The sequence below is a fragment of the Caenorhabditis elegans genome, chromosome V (genome assembly GCF_000002985.6).
Source record: "Caenorhabditis elegans chromosome V".
Classification (NCBI taxonomy): domain Eukaryota; kingdom Metazoa; phylum Nematoda; class Chromadorea; order Rhabditida; family Rhabditidae; genus Caenorhabditis; species Caenorhabditis elegans.
In genome coordinates this window covers 10,509,011-10,528,530 of record NC_003283.11, presented here as the reverse complement: position 1 = coordinate 10,528,530, position 19,520 = coordinate 10,509,011, and the positions used below count along the sequence as shown (strand labels likewise).

The 19,520-nt window shown below is 34.4% G+C and overlaps 4 protein-coding genes and 2 non-coding genes across 7 annotated transcripts; 3 read left to right on the top strand and 3 right to left on the bottom strand.

Moving 5' to 3' along the window:
- Positions 1–86: 86 nt before the first annotated feature.
- On the bottom strand, positions 87–2,347 carry hda-11 (Histone deacetylase 11). Its single transcript, NM_073298.4, has 8 exons — positions 2,211–2,347; positions 1,918–2,142; positions 1,610–1,720; positions 1,472–1,563; positions 1,293–1,405; positions 582–736; positions 395–533; positions 87–293 (listed from the first exon to the last, which is right to left on the bottom strand). The coding sequence occupies exons 1-8, from the start codon at positions 2,219–2,221 to the stop codon at positions 135–137; spliced, it is 1,005 nt and encodes a 334-aa protein (NP_505699.3). The 5' UTR covers positions 2,222–2,347; the 3' UTR covers positions 87–134.
- Positions 2,348–2,622: 275 nt separating this feature from the next.
- On the top strand, positions 2,623–6,537 carry xpo-7 (Exportin-7). The gene is made up of 10 exons (NM_073297.9): positions 2,623–2,675; positions 2,722–2,859; positions 2,909–3,736; positions 3,787–4,248; positions 4,298–4,952; positions 4,995–5,062; positions 5,108–5,196; positions 5,248–5,653; positions 5,704–6,006; positions 6,054–6,537. The coding sequence occupies exons 1-10, from the start codon at positions 2,661–2,663 to the stop codon at positions 6,378–6,380; spliced, it is 3,291 nt and encodes a 1,096-aa protein (NP_505698.2). The 5' UTR covers positions 2,623–2,660; the 3' UTR covers positions 6,381–6,537.
- A 2,101-nt stretch (positions 6,538–8,638) lies between these two features.
- On the bottom strand, positions 8,639–8,820 carry C35A5.12. Its single transcript, NR_069296.1, has one exon. It is a non-coding gene; the product is annotated as an Unclassified non-coding RNA C35A5.12 (non-coding RNA).
- C35A5.13 lies at positions 8,680–8,820 on the top strand. Its single transcript, NR_069297.1, has one exon. It is a non-coding gene; the product is annotated as an Unclassified non-coding RNA C35A5.13 (non-coding RNA).
- A 5,339-nt stretch (positions 8,821–14,159) lies between these two features.
- Positions 14,160–18,088, top strand: dmsr-8 (G-protein coupled receptors family 1 profile domain-containing protein). Its single transcript, NM_073296.8, has 10 exons — positions 14,160–14,269; positions 14,523–14,646; positions 15,314–15,470; positions 15,853–15,949; positions 15,997–16,146; positions 16,314–16,424; positions 16,468–16,880; positions 16,933–17,111; positions 17,568–17,677; positions 17,725–18,088. Exons 2-10 carry the CDS (start codon positions 14,523–14,525, stop codon positions 17,845–17,847), a joined length of 1,464 nt encoding a protein of 487 aa, NP_505697.3. The 5' UTR covers positions 14,160–14,269; the 3' UTR covers positions 17,848–18,088.
- Positions 18,042–19,394, bottom strand: C35A5.6 (uncharacterized protein; the record flags this gene model as incomplete). 2 transcript variants are annotated; one of them, NM_001047629.5, is made up of 5 exons in its annotated part: positions 18,042–18,240; positions 18,283–18,456; positions 18,914–19,065; positions 19,115–19,248; positions 19,296–19,394. In NM_001047629.5, the coding sequence occupies 5 exons, from the start codon at positions 19,392–19,394 to the stop codon at positions 18,080–18,082; spliced, it is 720 nt and encodes a 239-aa protein (NP_001041094.2). The 2 variants fall into 2 exon arrangements, with proteins under 2 accessions (NP_001041094.2, NP_001041095.1); NM_001047630.3 differs by lacking the exons at positions 19,115–19,248; positions 19,296–19,394 and having other exon boundaries at positions 18,080–18,240; positions 18,914–19,031.
- Positions 19,395–19,520: the final 126 nt, after the last annotated feature.

Genomic DNA, 19,520 nt, shown 5'->3' with positions numbered 1-19,520 from the left:
AATCATCCATTCGATTTTAAAATGAAATTTTGAACTTGATCCTTCTATCTATTTAGTTTCCCCTGCCATTAAACAATAAAAAATAGTTTAATAAAAAATAATTTATAAGGAAAAGATATGCTGATATAACTTTTTTATTTGATACTGATGAGATTCTTTGACTGGAGATTTTCAATTGATTTTGCAATGAGAAGCGCGTTGTCCTTCTGATACCCTCCACTGGTTACCATGCAAATTGGAATTCCTTTTGATTTTGCTAGATTGAACACAACTTCGTCTCGAGCAATTATGCACTGAAAATTTGATTTTCAAAAAAATATGCAACATCTTATTTCAAAATAGACTATACACCAAATACCAAACTCGTATAACAATATTCCTTGCTTTCACACACCTGTGGACTCAATTTCATTGCTCCCAGAGGATCACCAAGTAGACAGTCTGTGCCAGCGTTGAACATAATGAAATCGAAACCAGGAGGAGTAGTTTTCTCTCTATCAATTAAACACTGTGCCAGTTGTTTGCGTAATTCGCTAAATAAAGTCGGTCAGTGAAAGCAGAAAGCCGCTATGAATACTTACGAGAGGTAGGAAGTATCAGTCGTATGACCATTTACATGAACCGCTCTGTTAATAAATTGACGAGCTTCACGATCATGTGGATAGACATATGGATTGAAAACATCAAATACAAACACATTCGGATTGTCAGCAAAGTCTCGTGCATGGCCATTTCCCTTAAAGTATGATTCAAGCAAAAAATTGGATTCTTAAATTTTAATAATTTTTTTAAACAATTAATATTGTGATTAATATTTCGAATTAATATCTAATATTTGAGAAATATCTTTACGGGCTAGACATATTTCATTCACGTTCCAAATGGTTTTCCAAAATGATACCGTAGTCTATAGAATTCTTAACGTAACTGTAAGGTAGCTAAAATTTGAGGACAATTCTAACTTTGAAAGCTCAGATATCGGCCATCTATGATTTTAGGCAAAATACTTCCTTCATGTGATGTCAGACTGTCTCATTGCGGTTTGATCTACAAAACATGCGGGACTTTTTCCCAGAAAAATTGTGACGTCAGCACGTTCTTAACCATTCCAAATCAAATGAGATGTCTGCGTCTCAACTCCCGCATTTTTCGAAGATCAAAGCGGAATGGGATTTTCTGACTACACGTGTTCCTTTGAGTTATATGCTGTCAAAGTTGAGCAGTGAAGGTGCCGCACGCATCAATAGAAAATATACGGTATTTTATATTCTTTCAAATGTTTTTTCCAGTACCTGATGAGCATCTAAATCTACAACAATCGCGTTGGCAATTGCCTTTTTGTCAAACAAATCGAAAATTGCCATGGTGATATCAGCGTAAAAACAGAATCCACCTCCGCCCGAATCTGAAATTATAGGCTGCTGTACAATCCCATAGCGTCTATTTTTCTTGCGGAATAACAAAAACATACGAGAAGCATGATGGAAACCACCACCCACGTTGATCGCCCAACCATGTTTTAGAGCCAAATTGGCAGCTAAAACTGTTCCACCGGCTTGTAAACTGGAAAACACAAATAAATGAATACAACAATTACTAGGAATGATACCGTAGTGGATGCAATAACTTGCTTTCAATAATGCACGGTGGAAGGCAACCGACAAATGGAATCTCGACGATTTGTGCTGCTTTAATAGGATTTCGAACACTTTTCAGATATCTAAAATAATATGAATAAATTTTTTTTATTAGTTGAAATTGTTGAACGCCTCATCTAACTTTTTTTTAGAATGTCAACTATAAACGTTATGAGCTTAATTATTTTCTTTCAATTTAAGTATGGGGCCATACAAACATGATTTTTTCATAAACCAATTCCACGATTCAATCACATTCACAACACTTTCATGTGCCTACTTTCTATCATGTACTCTAGTGAGTTCTTCAAATGTCGGTAGATTTGGCTCAACGAGTGTTTCATCAGTGATCAGATTCATTTCTTTCAAATGTGTAATGACTCTTCTCCATTTCGAAGAATCAAATGGATGTAAATGTTCGATTCCAAATGCAGTTACATTATATTCAGAATGATAGACAATTGGACGTTGATAACTTTTTAAACTAAAGATTTCATCTTTATCTCTGAAATTATTGATATTTTTGGCATTTCCAACTGCATGTTGTACTACAGATTAAATTTCAAAACTCACCGCTCTGCCATTCAAAATCTGCGTAGAATGAGTGGTTAGAGCGGATAAATAAAGAAGTAGTCGTAAAGATTCTGTTTTTCTTGTTTTTGTTATCAGAAAACAGATAACGAATTCTGAAAATAGTGGAAACTGCCAAAAGATGCCAATTGTGGCGAGAGAGCCTGTGGGATGTAGAGTAGGATGAGAAAGGATGGCCTAACTTTTTTATCGGCCATCCGCCGTGTACTTCACCAGGACAAGATGTTTCGTCTTTCAGAAACTCAAATCATCACCAAAGTTTGCAGTTTTTCGAAACAATTAACGGTGGGAAGACGCCGAATTAATTTTATCCGTTTTAAACATTCTTTTTGCTTTTCAAAACATTTTTCTCCTCTTTCTCAAGCTATAATTACTTCTGAATTGGATATTTTAGGAGTGAATCGCTGAACAGCGGATTCGAAGTCTTCAAAAATGGATGAATTACCGGTTAGCATTTTCAAAATTCTTAATGTGCATTCTAATCTTATTTTAGGTACTAAACAGTCTATGCAAAGATCTATATGAGAGTGTCGATCCGCAAGCCCGACACCGAGCCGAGAGTAACCTTGCGGAACTGTCAGAGTCACCCGAATGCCTTCAAAGATGCATGCTTCTCTTTGCACGAGGAGATGTAAGTCGAAATAATAAAAGTGTTAAACAATTTACATAATGATTTTCAGTACCCATACGGACCAATGGTAGCAAGCACCACACTAATGAAACTTCTCGGCGGAAAAACTAGCATCACTTCTGTTCAGAAGCTCGAGCTTGCAAAATATTTATTGGAAATGCTAGGTCAAGGTGCACCTCAATTTCCTCCATATCTCGTCACATCACTTTGCCAACTTTTTGCAAGACTCACGAAACAAGAATGGACGTATCAAAATCCCACAGAAAATCAAACAGAAGACACAAAAATTGAATATCCATTTCGTGATCCGGTTGATAGCCTTGTCAAAACAATCAACATGGATAATATCGAGGAAAGTATGCTGGCCGTGCAACTGTTAACCTTACTCGTTGCTGACATGAATTCAGCTTCGGGAATGGATTCAGTTAACAAACATCGCAAGAATCTTTCGCAGTTCAGGGACGATTTTTTATATGAGATTTTCTCGGTATCTCTGAATGTTTTGAACGATAATGTGGACAGAAATCTGAACGATCGCCAATTGGGTCTTCTTCACGCGGTTCTCAACTTGAATCTCCAATGTCTACTTTTTGATTATATAGGAAGTTTGACAGACGAAACAAGTGAAGACAACTGTAATGTGCAAATCCCAACAGCATGGAGAGCAAGTTTTACTGATGGAAAAATTGTACAGCTTATGTTCAAACTTTTAAATGTGCTTCCACAAGAATCAAGTGAAAAAGTGATGACAATAATAGCTCAATTGGCAAGTATTCGAAGAACGCTTTTCAATGGAACAGAGCGACAGGCTTACGTTCAAAAACTTGTTGAAGGAGTTGTCAGTGTAATTATGAACCCTGGGAAGCTTAGTGACCAGGTAAGAATAATGAAAAATTAAAGGCAAACATATTTATATACCTGATTTAGGCCGCATTCCACGAGTTTTGCCGTTTGATTGCTCGTCTGAAAACAAATTATCAGCTGTGCGAGCTCATCGCTGTTCCCTGCTACAGTCACATGCTAAGGTTACTCGCGGAATTCACTGTACAAAGCCTACGAATGATGGAGTTCTCAGCCAACAGTACATATTTTCTTATGACATTCTGGCAGAGAATGGTGACGTCTGTTCCATATGTTCGAAATAATGATGAGCATCTTCTCAACGTTTATTGTCCAGAAATCATGACAGCATTCGTCGAGAGTCGATTACAACACGTTGAGAGCATTGTCAGAGAAGGAGCTGAGAATCCATTAGATGATCAAGGAGCAACCCTTCAAGTTATGGAACATCTTGCGATTATATGTAGATGCGAATATGAAAACACATGTAAACTTCTCACTCAACACTTTGATCAAAATGCCAACATCTGGATGAATGGATCTGAAAATGTAAGACACTTAGTTGTTTTTTTTTGAAACTTATAATTTGTATTTACAGGATGCCAATACAGCGATTGCCGAAGGTCGTCTCGTTTGGTTGATTACATTGATCGGAACTGCTGTGTTCGGAAAGACGACAGCAACAAGCAGTGATGTTCACGATAAAATGGACGGAGAACTCATTGCCCGATGTATAACAGTTATGAGATTCAATGATAATCGGCTTCAGTTGTCAAATAATACAGTTCCACTGAAAGGAAATCTTCGACTGGAAGTTTCATTTATTCACATGCTTGAGCAATTCCGTCGTGCGTATATCATGGATCAAATCACTCGAGCCAGTGCAGTCTACGACACACTTGAAGCAGAACTGCGTATTACGGAAGAGTCTGACATGCTAGGTGTTATTGTACAAAAGATTCTCACAAATCTGAAATTCTGGCCGTCCAACTCTGATCTCTTGGATCTTTCCCTATCTTTGTTCAAGGATTTATCGCTTGGATATTCTGCAGTTCGAAAGTTATTCCGTTTACCAGAAGTTCAGCTTCTATTGAACAATCACACTGCCGATCATTTCATGTTTCTTGGTCCAAATATTGATTATCAAACAATGAAACAGCGAACGACGTTTTACGAAGCACTAACGCGTCTTTTAACAACGGATTATTCGGACGACGAGGAAATGCTTCAAAGATTCCTTCGTCCTCTTACAGGTAGATTCAATTCCAATTGATTTTCAAATGTACTTTTTTCAGATACAGTTGAAGGAATTTGCACTGTGATCCAGAATAATTGCCAAGGAGTTGAAGAAGAACAATTAAAGGTTATAAAAATGAACGTTTTCAAAACTAAAACAAACTTTTTACAGAAAATTATTACTGGACTGTGTCGAGATCTTCGAGGAGTGGCAATAGCATCAACAACGAAAACTATCTTCCAAATTCTATTCGAATGGATGTATGTTTTTCCTATAAATATTTATTATTTTTCAATTATTTTTCTTTCCAGGTACCCAGAAGTGTTCAATATTATGCAGTTCTCGGTAGAAAAATGGCCTGGATGTGCTGATGTCGTTACTCCAATTCTTCGACTTCTCTCCGAAATGGTTCAAAATCGACAGCAACGATTGAAATTCGAAATGAGTTCGTGCTCAGCTGTACTTCTTTTCAAAGAAACTTCAAAAATTGTTTCGATTTACGGAGAAAGGCTTCTTCAACTGCCAGAAGTATCGAAAGACAGAGTATACAAGGAAAGATACAAGAATATTGGAGTGATTTTTTTGATTCTCAAGAATGCGCTTATTGGAGCTTATGTACCTTTTGGAGTATTCCGACTCTATGGTGATTCCTGTCTTCAGGATGCGCTTACGACGTTTGTGAAGTTGTTCACAAGTATTCCCCAAGATGATTTCCACGTCAGTTCATATTACGACCTATGCTAAAATTAAATAATGCGTTCTTTCAGAGCTATACAAAGATAGCACAAAATCATTATAATCTTTTGGAGCACGTTGTTCAAGATAATATGCCGTTTGTGACGAATCTCTCGGTTGACGTGTTTTGTGCACTTCTTCGATCAATTCACTCGGGACTTAGTTCTGTGGATGCAATCGTGATAACATCAGCTTGTTCATCACTGGATACGATTCTCAACTATTTGTACCGTCGGCTGACAAGATCGACGCCACCAACGAATAAAGTCGGCATGGATCCAGAAGGTGACAATATTCTTATTGCAATCAAGCAACATCCTGACATTCTCGCAAAGGTAAAATAACTTTATCATAAATTGATTTACAGTCTTTTTTTTTCCAGATGCTTCAAGCTGTGATAACGTTGATGATGTTTGGAGAAGTGAAATGTCAATGGAGTCTTTCCCGTCCACTTCTCGGATTGATTCTTATCCAGGAAGACGTATACTCTGATATGAAGCGCGAGTTGACATCCCAACAAACATACGATCGTCAAGCAGATTTTGATATGCTTTTCACTCAACTGATGTCTAACGTGGAGATGAATTTGACAGTTAAAAATAAGGACACATTCACACAAAACCTCACTCGATTCCGTCGTGATATTGCTCTTGTGCTCAAAGGACAGGCTTTGCCTTCTTCATCTTCAGTAAATCAGGAGATGCAATAGATTTGCACTTTGTTTCATTTAATTTATGTACTATCGTTTTCTAGATATTCCCGTTATTCCTGTTCACGTATCATTTTCTGCCGTTTTTATAATATTAAAAGTGGAGTGTGTAAGCTTGGGGTTTTTGAATATCGAGAAATAAAAAAAAACTGTTCGATCAAAGTTTTTGAGTTTTTTTTCGTAGCTCCAACTCATCCTGAAGTGAAAATTCATGTGTGGTCTGGCAGTTGGCATGCGCTAGGCGAATTTTCCTTGGAAGCAGGCAGGCATGTAGGCGCCCTTATTGAAGCACTAGAACGTGAATTAAAAAAGAAACCATTTTATTTTAAATTGAAGCTCATAATTATAACGTGAAGCACCTTTCGTTTTTCTAAACTGAAATTTCAATATCGTGCATTATACACGTCTTCTTTCATTCAATTTTCTGATTTCGCTTTACATGGTGCCTGTTTCTCGTTCAATCTGTACTCCGTTTCATTGCCTTGCTTATTTTGTAGTTTTATCAGACCCCAAATCTCACGTAACGCTTTTCTTAATTGTGATGCATACATGTAGGTTTGACCTGAACTTTGCTTAGAATTAATTTACTATTTTCCTGAGCCCAATTCCCTTGTAATGTGTTTTGCCTCCGAATTTTCCTATCCCCTTGAACTCGTGTTTTTGTCAGCAATTCCATTTACTATTCCATATGAACAACGAGTTATCATGTCACACAAAGACTTTAATTGAAAAATTGCATTTGAGGAAGATACTAGACACTGAAATATTCCCATTTTTTGACGTCTTTATGAATCTATGATGAATGCAGAGTTTGGATCGCCGAAGAAAAGCGGCAATTTCTTTCCGCCATAGTCTCAACCAAGTAACACTTGTTGCCCATATCACATTTCAAAGAGACGGAGCAAGTTCTTCAATCGTCTTGTATCCTCTCCAGATTCTTAAAGCCTAGTAAACTAGAAACTTCATTTTAGAAACTTCATTGTTTTGTGTCTTCTCAGTCTGATTGACAAGTAAGACGTTCTTCTTTTGTCAGCTCAACTATGACATTGCCTCCTACGTGTTTCTTTTTTGGAACAACTGAACAAAGCAATGTCTTGAATTCTCTAGAGACTAAAACAACGACCCAACTCAGAATCTCGAAATTCTAATTGTAGACGTGGGGAGGAGTGGTGACGACGGATCCCTCAGCGATAACACAAAACAAAAATTAGGTTTTAACATGCAGAAAACATCGTTTTGCAAATATTTGCCATTTTCTGAACTCAAAATCAAGAATCAATTCATCCAAATTTTATCTCATCGTTTCTCTTCAAAAGTACGAAAAAGTAGTAAAGAGTTTGAGAGATTTCTCTCTTTTCTCATTTCTTCTTTTTTTTATTTCTTTCTCTTCTCATACTTTGATTCCAAGAATATTTAAATATAGCTTCTTCTTCTCTAGTGTTTTTAAAACCTTTGTAGAACTCTTTCGAGCCGTCGCGAACTCTGATTGGAAAAATGATAGAATAAATTCAATTGTGTACTTGTTTCAAATAAAGATTCAATCAAAGTTAACTTTCCCTCTTCTGTGAAATGCAAGAAAGAGTTCAAACATGGTTGAAAGAGTTTTTCAGCAGAAAACTGATTGTCAAATCTAGAATAATCCGCTTTTGTAGACAAACAGCGACCATTTGATATCCTCTCATAAATAAATTATTCGTAACCGGTGGTTTCGTGAAGTTTTGGAATAGTAGCAATTGAAATGGCAGAGATCGGAGCTAGATCCATTGAGAAAAGCTTTGTGTGCCTTTAAAGTAGAGCTGCATTTTCTATTTTTCTAAAGTACAGTAACACTCATTCAATATCCTATCAAACTGTTTGTCGTAGAACCTCTCAACTTACAATACTCGAAAAACATTTTTCAGAACTGAATAATAATAAGAAAAATGCATCCAGCTGCTAAAAAATATATGATGTATTCCCCACTATTAAAAAAAGGTCGCATGATAATTTCTCATGCTGAAAACCTAGAGATCCTACAGTACCTCTCGTCTACATTTTTCTTTGCAATTACGCCACAATTCCCTTGTGTTATTCATAATTTTTTTAAGCTCAAACACACCCCACGCAATAGTCAATGCTTTTTTCTTACGTCTAATTTATGTGTTTTTATCTGTTCAGAGAACACCAAAAACCTACGGTTCTCTTCCCTTTTCACTGATTCTTTTCGTTCTCCGCGTCTACTTGAAAGGAAACAGTGGCCGGCCGATAAGAAGAATTTGAGATTCTCGAGGATTCAGAATTGCGTTAAAGACATGCGTCGTCACAAATCGCCCTCAGGCTCTTTTGTCTTTTCCTTGACTTCTTTTAAGTTTTCCTACGTCCTCGCTCTCTCCGCTAATCAGCTTTTTTCACTTTTCTTTCCTGTATTCGTCATCTTCATCAAAGCCGGGTACAAAGACTACAGGGACCATCCATATATTCGTTGTATACATTTTCTAGTTGTGCGGACTTATTTAGTTCTCTTTGTACAGTAATCAAACTACTGTACTCAAAAATTTCAATTTCAATTGGTGTTATTATTTTTTATTATTTAAAAAATTAGGTGGTAACCTGTAAGAGATTATTATGCTTATGACTTGGAGGGATTTTTATCTATTATAAAAATGTTTTCAAGATCCATCATATATGCCATCACCTTTTTTTATATATTTATAGCACAAGACTACTTGTTTTAGAGAAAAACAATTTGACGTATTTTCTCTAATGGTGTTGCACTAACTCGAGATCTGACTAGCCTATATTTCCTAAATATTTGGTAAATCTTTATGCCATTAATGTCTTAAATACCGTTCAATTTTCCAAATCTATAAGACATTCGTAAATTATCATTGCAGTTTCTATTATTCTTGTACCTATACATACAGAACAAAAATTAGTCGTTCTTCAAAGAATAATAGAGTAAATACTGTAGATATATTTCTGTACAAATATCAAAATATTATTCTTATTATTGTCAACAACATTCTGCGATTAATAAAATATAATTGTGAATTTTCTATAGAATATTTGATTATTCTTACTAAATTCAGTATTTTCAAAGCTACAAAACTTCAAGCTACACATTCTCTTATATTTTATCCAGTATACTACGCACAAAAAATCACCTGTTGATCATTTGATTCTTGACATTTATAAAAACCAATCATCCTTCCGGCAGCCAATTTTGGTTTTATGTAGAAAAATCCTTTCATCATGTCATATCATAAAATTCCTTGTTCACTGAAACTCATTCGTCCGGCTCAAAGTTCTTTGGGGAATACCCATCTGCGCAATCTATTTAAAATGAAATTGGAGCAACAAGATACATAGTTCGAAAGTGTTTTAGTTGTAAATTCTGAATCTGAATTGATTTCAACCAAAAAGTTCTTTGTCCGAGAGCAGAGTTTCCGTTGGTAGAAGATGTCAATCAAGCCAAAAAATGACAAAGACCTCTTGTGCTCCAACCAAAACAACTATTTCTCCTTATTCTTCTTCTTCTTCAACATCTTATACTACAACTAACACATCTTTTACGTCTCATCTTTAATCTGAACTTATTTCTGCATCACGGTGACCAACTCATTTGAATGTCCACCCACTTTTACTCGTTTGAAATGTTGTTTGATGCTGTTGTGATGTCTAGTTGAAGTTCGACAGACAGGTCAGCAATCCAAAAACGAAAACTTAATTAGATCATTTTGTGTCTTCCTGAAAACTTTCACAAAAAAGACCCATATTTCTTTTGATCTAGTTTTGAAATTCATGACATTTACCAACTCAGGTTTCAAACCAAAAACATTATTAAGGGAGATGTTTTTGTTAAATTTTTCATAAGATATTATTTCAGAAAACGACGTTTCGTTTGCTCTGAAATTTTTGTGTCGAACATCACTTTTCTCAAACCTGGTCTAGACTTTATTTGTATTTCATATTTATCCAAACTTTATATAGAAAAGGGATCCCCACAACTTCTCTGACAAAAATAAATCTTAACTTCCCAACTATATTTTTCAAAATAATATTTTCTGATTAAACTTCCGGGAATTGGAGAGAAAGTTGAGGTGAAATACAAATTCAATCCATTCCAGAACAAGAGCGTCACCTTTGTAGAGCTTGTAGAGTTGTAGACTTGGCAATTCTTGATGACATTGAAAGTTTCCAAATGTACTATTACAGAGAAAAAGTAATAGAAAATGATTTTTTAAACATTGCAACTAGATATTTAGTAGGTATTAAATATCTAATTATTTTTTTGACCACACCAAGATTTTGCAAAAAAAAACAGTCTGCAAATTAGCAAATTAGATACTCGATACTAGAATTGTGTTATTCATTTCTTGATACTTGGTTAATCTAGAAATGAAAACATTTCACAGAAACACATATATCATTACTGAAATAGGAATTTTTGTTAAAAACAGGGGTGATAATATGTAACATAATGCCTAATGAGTATTGTTCATAAATTCCCACGAAGAAGTTTTGAAATTTCTATTCCTGATTCTAAGAACTCAGGACGGAAAAATTTTTTTTCTAGAAAAACAAAAAGCTCGTTCCAGATTTAGGCAACTGATCAATATTTTGAAAAAAAAAACAAAAAATGTTTAGTATTGCAACTTCAAAGCACAATTTCCCATATACTTTTTGTTGTGAATAGATTTTTTTTTAACAAAGATGCATTTGACTATTTACGTAATATTTTGTGTGACGAGTCAAATCTTTCGAGTCTAGTCTAAATTGAAAATGTATTCATGTTATTGAAAATGCACATTGTTAAGAATATTTACAGCTCGGCTCGTGGTTATGTGTTTGTTTGTATCTAAATAGAGGTATACCTCCACCAAGTTAATAAATATTCAAAGTCAAACGTCTAAAGGGTGATCTAGATGTTAATCTATGAACTGTGAGAAATCACACACTGTTCACATTGTTAACCTATTTTTTTAGATATGGTTATTCACATATCCTGTTTTCTTTTAACTACTCATAGGATTCTAACACAAACTCTTGACCATATTTTCTGTATTCGGCAATTCGAGTACAACTTCTTCTTCTTTTGCTTCTTCTTGAGCTTTTCCACATCTTCTCATCTGTTTTGTCTCGTCTCTTCGTGTCTCTTTATTGAATCTCATCATCTGATAGCATCGAGATGTAGAGGACCTCCTTCTCTTTCTCACATAAAAACAAGACAAACCTTTGAAGAAGTTGGATATCTGTCATCACCGTCATCCTATACACAAAAGTCAATTCAATTTCACGCCATCTTTTGTTACGCACTTTGAGCACTTTTAGATCCTCAAAAGAACGCCTATGAAAAACAGACAAACAAAATGATCACCTCCAGCGGTTTCCCAGCTCCTTATATAAACTAGAACCCTTCTCTAAAGTTATGGATATCTATGTCCATACGTATTTTTCCTGGAAAGTAATCGGATTCATAAAATATCAGTTTTCTCAGTAATCGCTGCTTCTCCCATTTCATCTATTCTTTGCTAGTTCTTTTTACGTCATCTTCACCCATTTTCCCCTTTCACCACCCCGTCTAAAAACTCAAAAACGACGCACCACGAACTTCTCATATTTATGGGCATTTAGATCTGTCCATTATTCAAAGTGCTCCTATCCTCTCTTTCTTCATATCTGCACATTTTATGATATAATTCCTTTGTTGGCCACAAAGGCGAATATACTCGTTTTTTTTCTTGTGTACGCAGTAATAATATGAACATCGGAAACAAATTTTTTCTTGATTCTTGGATTATTGTACAGGTCATTTTATCATCAATTTCATATGTAAACTAAAATTAAACAAATACTCGTATAATGCAAGTTGGGCAAATGAAATGGTTATCGTATCCTCAATTTAAATTATTTGTTACTGTTATTATAAACCTCTTATAAATTACAAAAATTGAAAAAACCGTGTTCAGGTAGTCTCATGAATGCAAATGCTTTCTCATATATGGAAAAAAAAACACACCAACAGTTCATTTCATATATTGCCATGCAATACAATTAACTTCGTCAATGCAAAATGGAAATTAAAAATCCTCAAATTGCCGATTGTCACAAAAACATACTTGCGTACCTTATTTGAACTCTGAGCTTGTCATAACTGTGACAAGTGACATGAAACGTAATCTTTTTGTGATCATTGCTTTGCTCTCTTTGACATAATATTTTGATCAAGCATCACAGGAACATCCAACCTAACACATTCCCAGACTTAATGAAATCAACAACTCAAAGTTCCCAGGCAATTCATTTCCCACCACCCCCATCTTTTCATTGTTCCACCACCCGTCTGGTTCATCAAATCACCGGACATTGATATCCTCTTTCAAATACAACGACAATCAATCAACAGTGTTTACCTATCATCTTATTGAGAAAAAAAGACAGAAGAAGCATGTGTTCTTCTTTCTTCACCGCCTCCTTCTTATTAGATTCTACTCAAATTCGTACCCATTTTATAATTATCCCCATCATTAGAGTTGTTATTATGGCCATATTCGTTTCTAAGTTGACATTATAATGAGGGAGACAAAGAGAAAGAGATCTGCCAATGACAACTCTGTTCACACATTGACAATTTGTTTTGGTGGTTCGTGGCTCATCGCATAAACTTTCGCCCGATTTAATTCAAATTACGGACTCAGATGGCTCATCTTTCCCAGTTTTCGGCATTCCACTAGTAATTTCAAAAAACGGCTGCTCACTTTCACTTAGTTTCATCATCGAAATGTTCGTTTAAATGAAACTCTCAATGTCAGACACCCTTTTCTCCTTTTCCTCTTTTTTCCGATCTTCTATTTCGTTTTAATCACTTGCTCGTCAATCAGATCTTAGGAAACGATAACATTTCTTTGTAGACTAAAAATCAAAATCCTTTTCTGATTTTTACTTGGAAGATTTCTTTTAAAATACTGACTGAACAGACTAAAATTATTCATCGACACGCTCTCTGTAAAAGTCTTTCATGTGTCCTTCCTTTTCGGTCCACATTTTCTTCGAATGAATTTCTTATTTTTTCGTGGGAATTCGATAAGAAAAGGTATTTTTACGTGAGAAAAGCGTTCGCCTTCTTCGAAAACTAGATTAAAGTTTAAGTCGATTTTGAGATGAATGTTTTCGAGTTTTTCAATTTTCTCTGTAAGGTAGTTTGATTTTATTCCCTGTTTATTCCTCTCCATTCCTTGAATTTGCCAGGAGTTTTGACATTTTCTACCGTAATTTGTTCTACAAGTAACATTTTTTTTTATCAAAATCTAAAACTGTGTTTTTGAAACTAAAACCGTTAAATAAGTCCAAAGCGGAATTTTGCAGACTTAATAATTTTCAGAGCATCGGGTAACTTCATGGTTTTTTCTTCAGAAAAATCAGACAATGTTTCGTGTCTCTTTTTGAAGTATGGGGGAAACCAACTTCCATTTCTGGACCGTTTCAAAAAGTTTAAGTGATACATTTTTATAATTTATATTGAATGACGAAAATCCCGTTTTTTCTAATCGTTTTTAAGGAATTCTTTTCAAAATCAACCCAATCATCGAGAGCAGTATATTTTTTTCCGTTTCTTGAAATCAAGCCACTTATCAATCTCCCACATTTTGTTATTCCTCTTACTCATCGTTTTCACATCGTCATTTTATTCTTTTCAAGTTTTCTGAATATATTCCCAATCTGAATAGCCTAAATTTTTGTTCCATTCTTTTTTTGCGCAGTTTTATTTATATTTTTTGCATTTTATTTTGTAATTTTCAGGGAAAAAATAGACGGAGTGTGAAATGATATCTCAAAACCTAAGTGGAACAAAATAATTACAATATTTTTTATTAATATACCTCCGGACTAGGAGGACACTTCTCACAAAAGTAAGTTGTTTAAATAGAAGTGTACTAAAATTTTCATGATATATTTTTTGATGGAAGAAAATCTTCAGCACTTTTATTCATTGATATTTGTTCAAAAACAGTTTTAATTAATTTTTTTGAAATATTGTAAAATGCAGTACTTGTAGACATCCTCATTGTAAATTCACACTAGTTTGATAGATCCTTCTCTAAAAATCTCTGGAATATTAGAGTACTTTCATTTTAAATTCATAAGCTCATAATCCATTTTTAGATGGGATGTGACATGGGTTCGGTGAATTTCACGGGTGCCGAGTGGCTTGAGACAGCAGTGACAAATATAAATACAGCGTATGCTCATATTCATCCGTACGTCTCTGTGATTCTCTGTCTTGCAGGTTGGTTATTATGAAGTGATCGCACATGTTGATCCTTTTTCAGATGGTAATTTACTGAAAATAACATGCAGGGGGAAGCAGAAAAAGGTGTTTGTTGATGACGAAAAAGCAACAGAAAGAGTGAAAAGCAAGAAATAAAATCTGATTTGAAAGTGCGCAGAGCGTGTGAGATTTATTGAGCACGTGCAAAAAGACTGAAATAAATAATGAACACTTGACAAAAATAATTAAATAAGGTCTGATCCTAAAATATGATATATATATGGGTGATTTTTTAAAGAATTTAAAACTACATTGGTTGTTTTGTATATGGCTTGACAGTTTGCTTGACATTTTTTGCAAAGTTAAAAAATTTAGGAAAAAACAAATATACGAAAAAACAAAACGGAAAATTCGCGAGAAGATTTATTTCATTTTTTGAGTATCTACAGTGGAAAAAAAATAATTAAAAAATAAAACCCCGAAATGTTTATAAATCGGCAGGTTTAGTTGATTTGCTGCGTACGCGTTGTTTTCAAGTGATTTCGTGATTTCCCAAAAAATAAAAAATAATACAATTTGCGCATTAAGAGAGCGTTGAAGCACAGCACTGACATCTACCAAAAACTGCTTTAAAATTATTACGACAACAAAAATGTTCAACTAATGCCACAAGTGAATTTTGTAGGTACTGCAATGAACATAGTAACAGTGATTGTTCTAACTCGTCCATCAATGAGATCAGCCGTCAATTCACTTCTTTGTGCAATTGCTCTTTGCGACATTCTTGTTATGACCAGTGTCCTGGTTTTTGTTACTCATTTTCTACTATTTGCGGGGTACAGGTTTGTCGGTTTTGCATGCACGAGTTTCTTTCTGTTGACTGATTTTCTGTGATCTCTAACATTTTCTGTGTTTTCTAAATAATCAGAGGTATAAACTAACATCAACGCAGCAGTTCAACACGATGCAATTGGTATATTTTGTCATTAATTCCTAATTAAAGGAATCCTCTTTTGTAGACTTATTGGTTGAATTTGTAGAATCGTGTTCTTTTTGCATTTAATTTTGAATTTTTTTCTGATTTATTGTGATTTGTGACTCAAATAGTGTCCATTGGATATGGGAATGAAAGAACTTTGAGAATGAGTTATCATGAAAAAGCATCCAAATAGATTTTGATGTTTTCAATTCAATTTGAAAAAATATATACCTGAATATTTCCAGATGCGATCCAACAGACTACAACATTTATTGGGCATATTTTTTATACTATCATTCCCAAGCCACGGTTATTTTCCATGCAACAAGTATTTGGTTAACAGTAAGTTTTCACGATTAAAATTCAAAAACTTATATTATCAAAACCAGGTTCTACTAGCCCAAATTCGAGTGTTTTCTATCCGGCGAGCAACATCTGTAGCTGGAGAATCTGTAACTAATCAAATGACTTGTATTATTGCTGTTACAACATTTATTGTAGTTTGTTTGTTAAATGTTCCAAATATGCTGACATTTGAGGTAATCACACTTTTTATTCTAGAATATCAAGAATTGAAATGACCAAAACTTGAAAAATTAATTAATTATTGTTATTATCCCGTTTCGGTTTGAACATAACCTTGAAAAAAAAAACAATTTAATAGCTAAAATCAAATTAGCTATTAGCTGAAATACTTAAATTTTAGATAATTGAAACGCCAGCATCTCTTTGGCTTCAATGCAAAGCAAACGAGACAGCTGAAGACGATATGCTCGTTTATTTGGTTGCTCCATCTGATCATTGCGGACTACTTAATGTGAGTAAATATCTTGTTTCTGCTAACTTTTTATGTTCTTTAGATTGCATTCTGGACAAATGGAGTACTTTTCAAAGTTGTTCCTTGTCTTCTTCTAACATTTTCTATAGTTGCACTTGTCAGTATTATTCGTGACGTTGGAAAACGAAGGAAACAATTAGCTCAAGTGATGAATAAGAAAAGAATGCCACGAGATCATACTACACCAATGCTTGTCGCCGTTCTTTCAATATTTTTATTTGCTGAACTTCCACAAGGAGTACTTCACGTCTTCAATGCAATTTTCACAAAAGAAACATTCTACGATAAAATATACATTCATCTCGGAGATGTGATGGATGTCCTCTCGTTGCTCAATTCTGCCGTTAACTTCATCATTTATTGTGCAATGAGTCGGAAGTTCCGAGCCGTATTTATCCAGATATTCCTTACATGCTTGCCACAAAAAATTATACGGTTGGAGATAAAGTTGTGGGTTCGTATAATGAATTTGAAATATAAGTTGCAGAAAATACGCAATGGAAGCATTCCTGGACGTTGAAGTATCTCGCATGAGACCTACTGCTGATATGACAAAAAGTGAACAATTGGCATTAACGTCACACCGAGTTTCAGCGTCCTCCGTTCTTTTACCTATTTCTAGACCTGATCCACCCAGAATGTATTCTGGAAATCTGCTTACAGCTGGTAAGTATATTGTTTTGCAATAAGTATTCCAAGATAGTTGCGTATTATTAAAACCAGGAGTGTGCGGCAATCGACAATTTTCGGCAATACAGAAACGTTCGCCCCTGTTTGAAACAAAGAAGTTTAAATTTGGTTTTAACAGAAATTGTTTCCAATTTTTAAAATAGAAACCTACATAATTTTAAAACTACACAACTATCTTGGATTCTTCAAAAAACAAGTATCTTAATATCAAATTTCAGAGGATTCTGCCTAAGTTAGTTGAAAAGGTGAACCTTCTTGCTTGACTTCTCTCAAACTGATTCTGATACATCTCTAACTTTTATACCTTTGACCCAAGCTAATTTGAAACTGACATGATACTCTCTTTCTGCACATATACATTCCTAACTTTCTTGTGACTTCTCAAACTTGCTTGTTTGTTTTTCTAAGCAAACTTTGATGTTTTCATTTCAGACATCAACGGCGGATACTCTACATCTCCTCGTGTTTCCTTTGATATCGTTCGTAAAGAATCGCAGATCAGTAGCGTCGTCGATTTCCAACTTGTGGTACCAAATATGCAGGTAGTTAATTAGGTTTCAAAAAAAAAATTAAACAAACACATTTTCAGCAAGACTCCCTAAGCATTGTTCAAAAAATTCTCAGATTTTTCCGTTCTACAGATGAGCTTTCCAATAGTCCACACAGAAGAATTAAATTAATGCAATGTGAAACAAGTACTGCTCTTTATTAAATTTTTGCCATGACTTAAAAAAAAGTTCTTGAATTCTGCTGATCTGGAAACATAACGTTATAGTTTCAGACTTTCTGAAACTAGGTTTGCGACATGATCTTTAACTCAGAATTCACATTGTATTGTTTCATAAACACACCGTTAATGTCATATTATTACATATTTACTGGTACTTTATCTCTACATATCGATAGATTGTCTCCTTTTTTTCTGTATTTATTACAATAAATCTTTATTTAAAGTCCATTTCAAGTGGAAAAATTGGAACTCGATTCGAAATTAATTCGGGTTTTTTGAATCTGAGAAGAGTGAAATTCGAGCAAGGTGCCAATACGGCTCGTCCAATTTCCTCATGAAAGGACCCTGATTCTGTTGAATTGAACAAGACTATTTCTGAATAAAGATTCAATGTTTTAGCGTGAATTCAAACCAAACCTTTAATAAAATCTCCCGTATTCAACTTGAAATCTCCTGTCCGGTTTGACATAATTTGTAGAAGGTCCTCATGTTTTCGATTGTCAAGTTCTACAATATTCATTCGCGGATGGAAAATGTCATGCACATCAACAGACGGAATTTCAGTGTTATTAAGTAGAGAGAATATTTTTTCTGAAAAAAAAATGTACAGAGTGGTTAGCTAATTTCGATAGCTGTTCTGATAATTGAAATTGACTTCAAACTTATCATGAAAAATAGTGAATCCGAAAATGATAAAAACTTTAAAACTTTAAAAAATCGAAAAGTTTCATGGATCAACTAAAATCACACTTTTTCATAATTTAGTTTTTCATAAAAACAAAAACTAAGTGTATTCTGGAGACTGGAGAAATTGAAAAAGTACTATTTATAGCTTGTATATTTATGGCTTTTTTCAAATGTTTGATTTCTCAGGATTTTTTTAAAATGAACAACACGCATTGACCCGATGTTCATGTGCTCAACAGACGCAATGATCATTTGATTTTTTTCTGAACATTTTTGTGCTTGCAGGAAAAGAGATATTGTTTGTTTCCAAATCACAGAAAAAGATTCAATCAATAAAATTTTGCAACAACAAAAAACTCACGATGAACAGAAGAAATAACACTGCTAGACATTGGATTAACTTTTCCATAAAGGGTAGTATTTGCCATTACAGCAGTTCCTTCAAACAATGCCGGAATTGAATATGATACATTACACATTGCTTTTGGTAATTCTTTCAAAAACTTTTGAACTCTGAAATTGAAAAAAAATTATTTGTTCTCTCAAATCTAAAAAAACTAACATTGGTAATCTGGTTTCATTGAGTTCAACTGTGTTTAGTTTGATATGAAGATGGGAAATGTTATGCACAAATTTTACAAATTGAGGATTGCTCTGTGTCAGATTTACTTCGATTTGATTCACTTGTTGGACCACCTGAAAATATTTGTATTTCTTTTTATCTCACAACGATGCAATCTTACTGTTGGATTTGTGACCATGATAGCGAAAAATGCATTGTAATTTGATGAAATTGTACCGAGAAGTTGAAGAAAAATGATTGTTCGATGTAAAAGCGGCATTATTAAATTGAAAGATCGAAAAGAAACAAGCAGACATACAACGAACAAAATAAACCAGCTGTTGTGAGGCGGGTGATAAATTACATCACTCTTCAACCCCATGATGCAAGAAGGAAAAATGGATGA

Excerpts from the sequence above, each read along its gene's own strand:
- hda-11 (NM_073298.4), bottom strand. Across the intron at positions 1,406-1,471 it reads TGGTTTCCATCATGCTTCTC|ATTCGGGCGGAGGTGGATTC; the intron begins GTATGTTTTTGT and ends CTATAATTTCAG. Across the intron at positions 294-394 it reads CAATGAAATTGAGTCCACAG|TGCATAATTGCTCGAGACGA; the intron begins GTGTGTGAAAGC and ends TCAAATTTTCAG.
- xpo-7 (NM_073297.9), top strand. Across the intron at positions 4,249-4,297 it reads GGATGAATGGATCTGAAAAT|GATGCCAATACAGCGATTGC; the intron begins GTAAGACACTTA and ends TTGTATTTACAG. Across the intron at positions 5,654-5,703 it reads TTCCCCAAGATGATTTCCAC|AGCTATACAAAGATAGCACA; the intron begins GTCAGTTCATAT and ends GCGTTCTTTCAG.
- dmsr-8 (NM_073296.8), top strand. The coding sequence starts at position 14,523 with ATGGGATGTGACATGGGTTCGGTGAATTTCACGGGTGCCGAGTGGCTT. Across the intron at positions 16,881-16,932 it reads TTGCCACAAAAAATTATACG|AAAATACGCAATGGAAGCAT; the intron begins GTTGGAGATAAA and ends TATAAGTTGCAG. Across the intron at positions 17,678-17,724 it reads TTGTGGTACCAAATATGCAG|CAAGACTCCCTAAGCATTGT; the intron begins GTAGTTAATTAG and ends ACACATTTTCAG.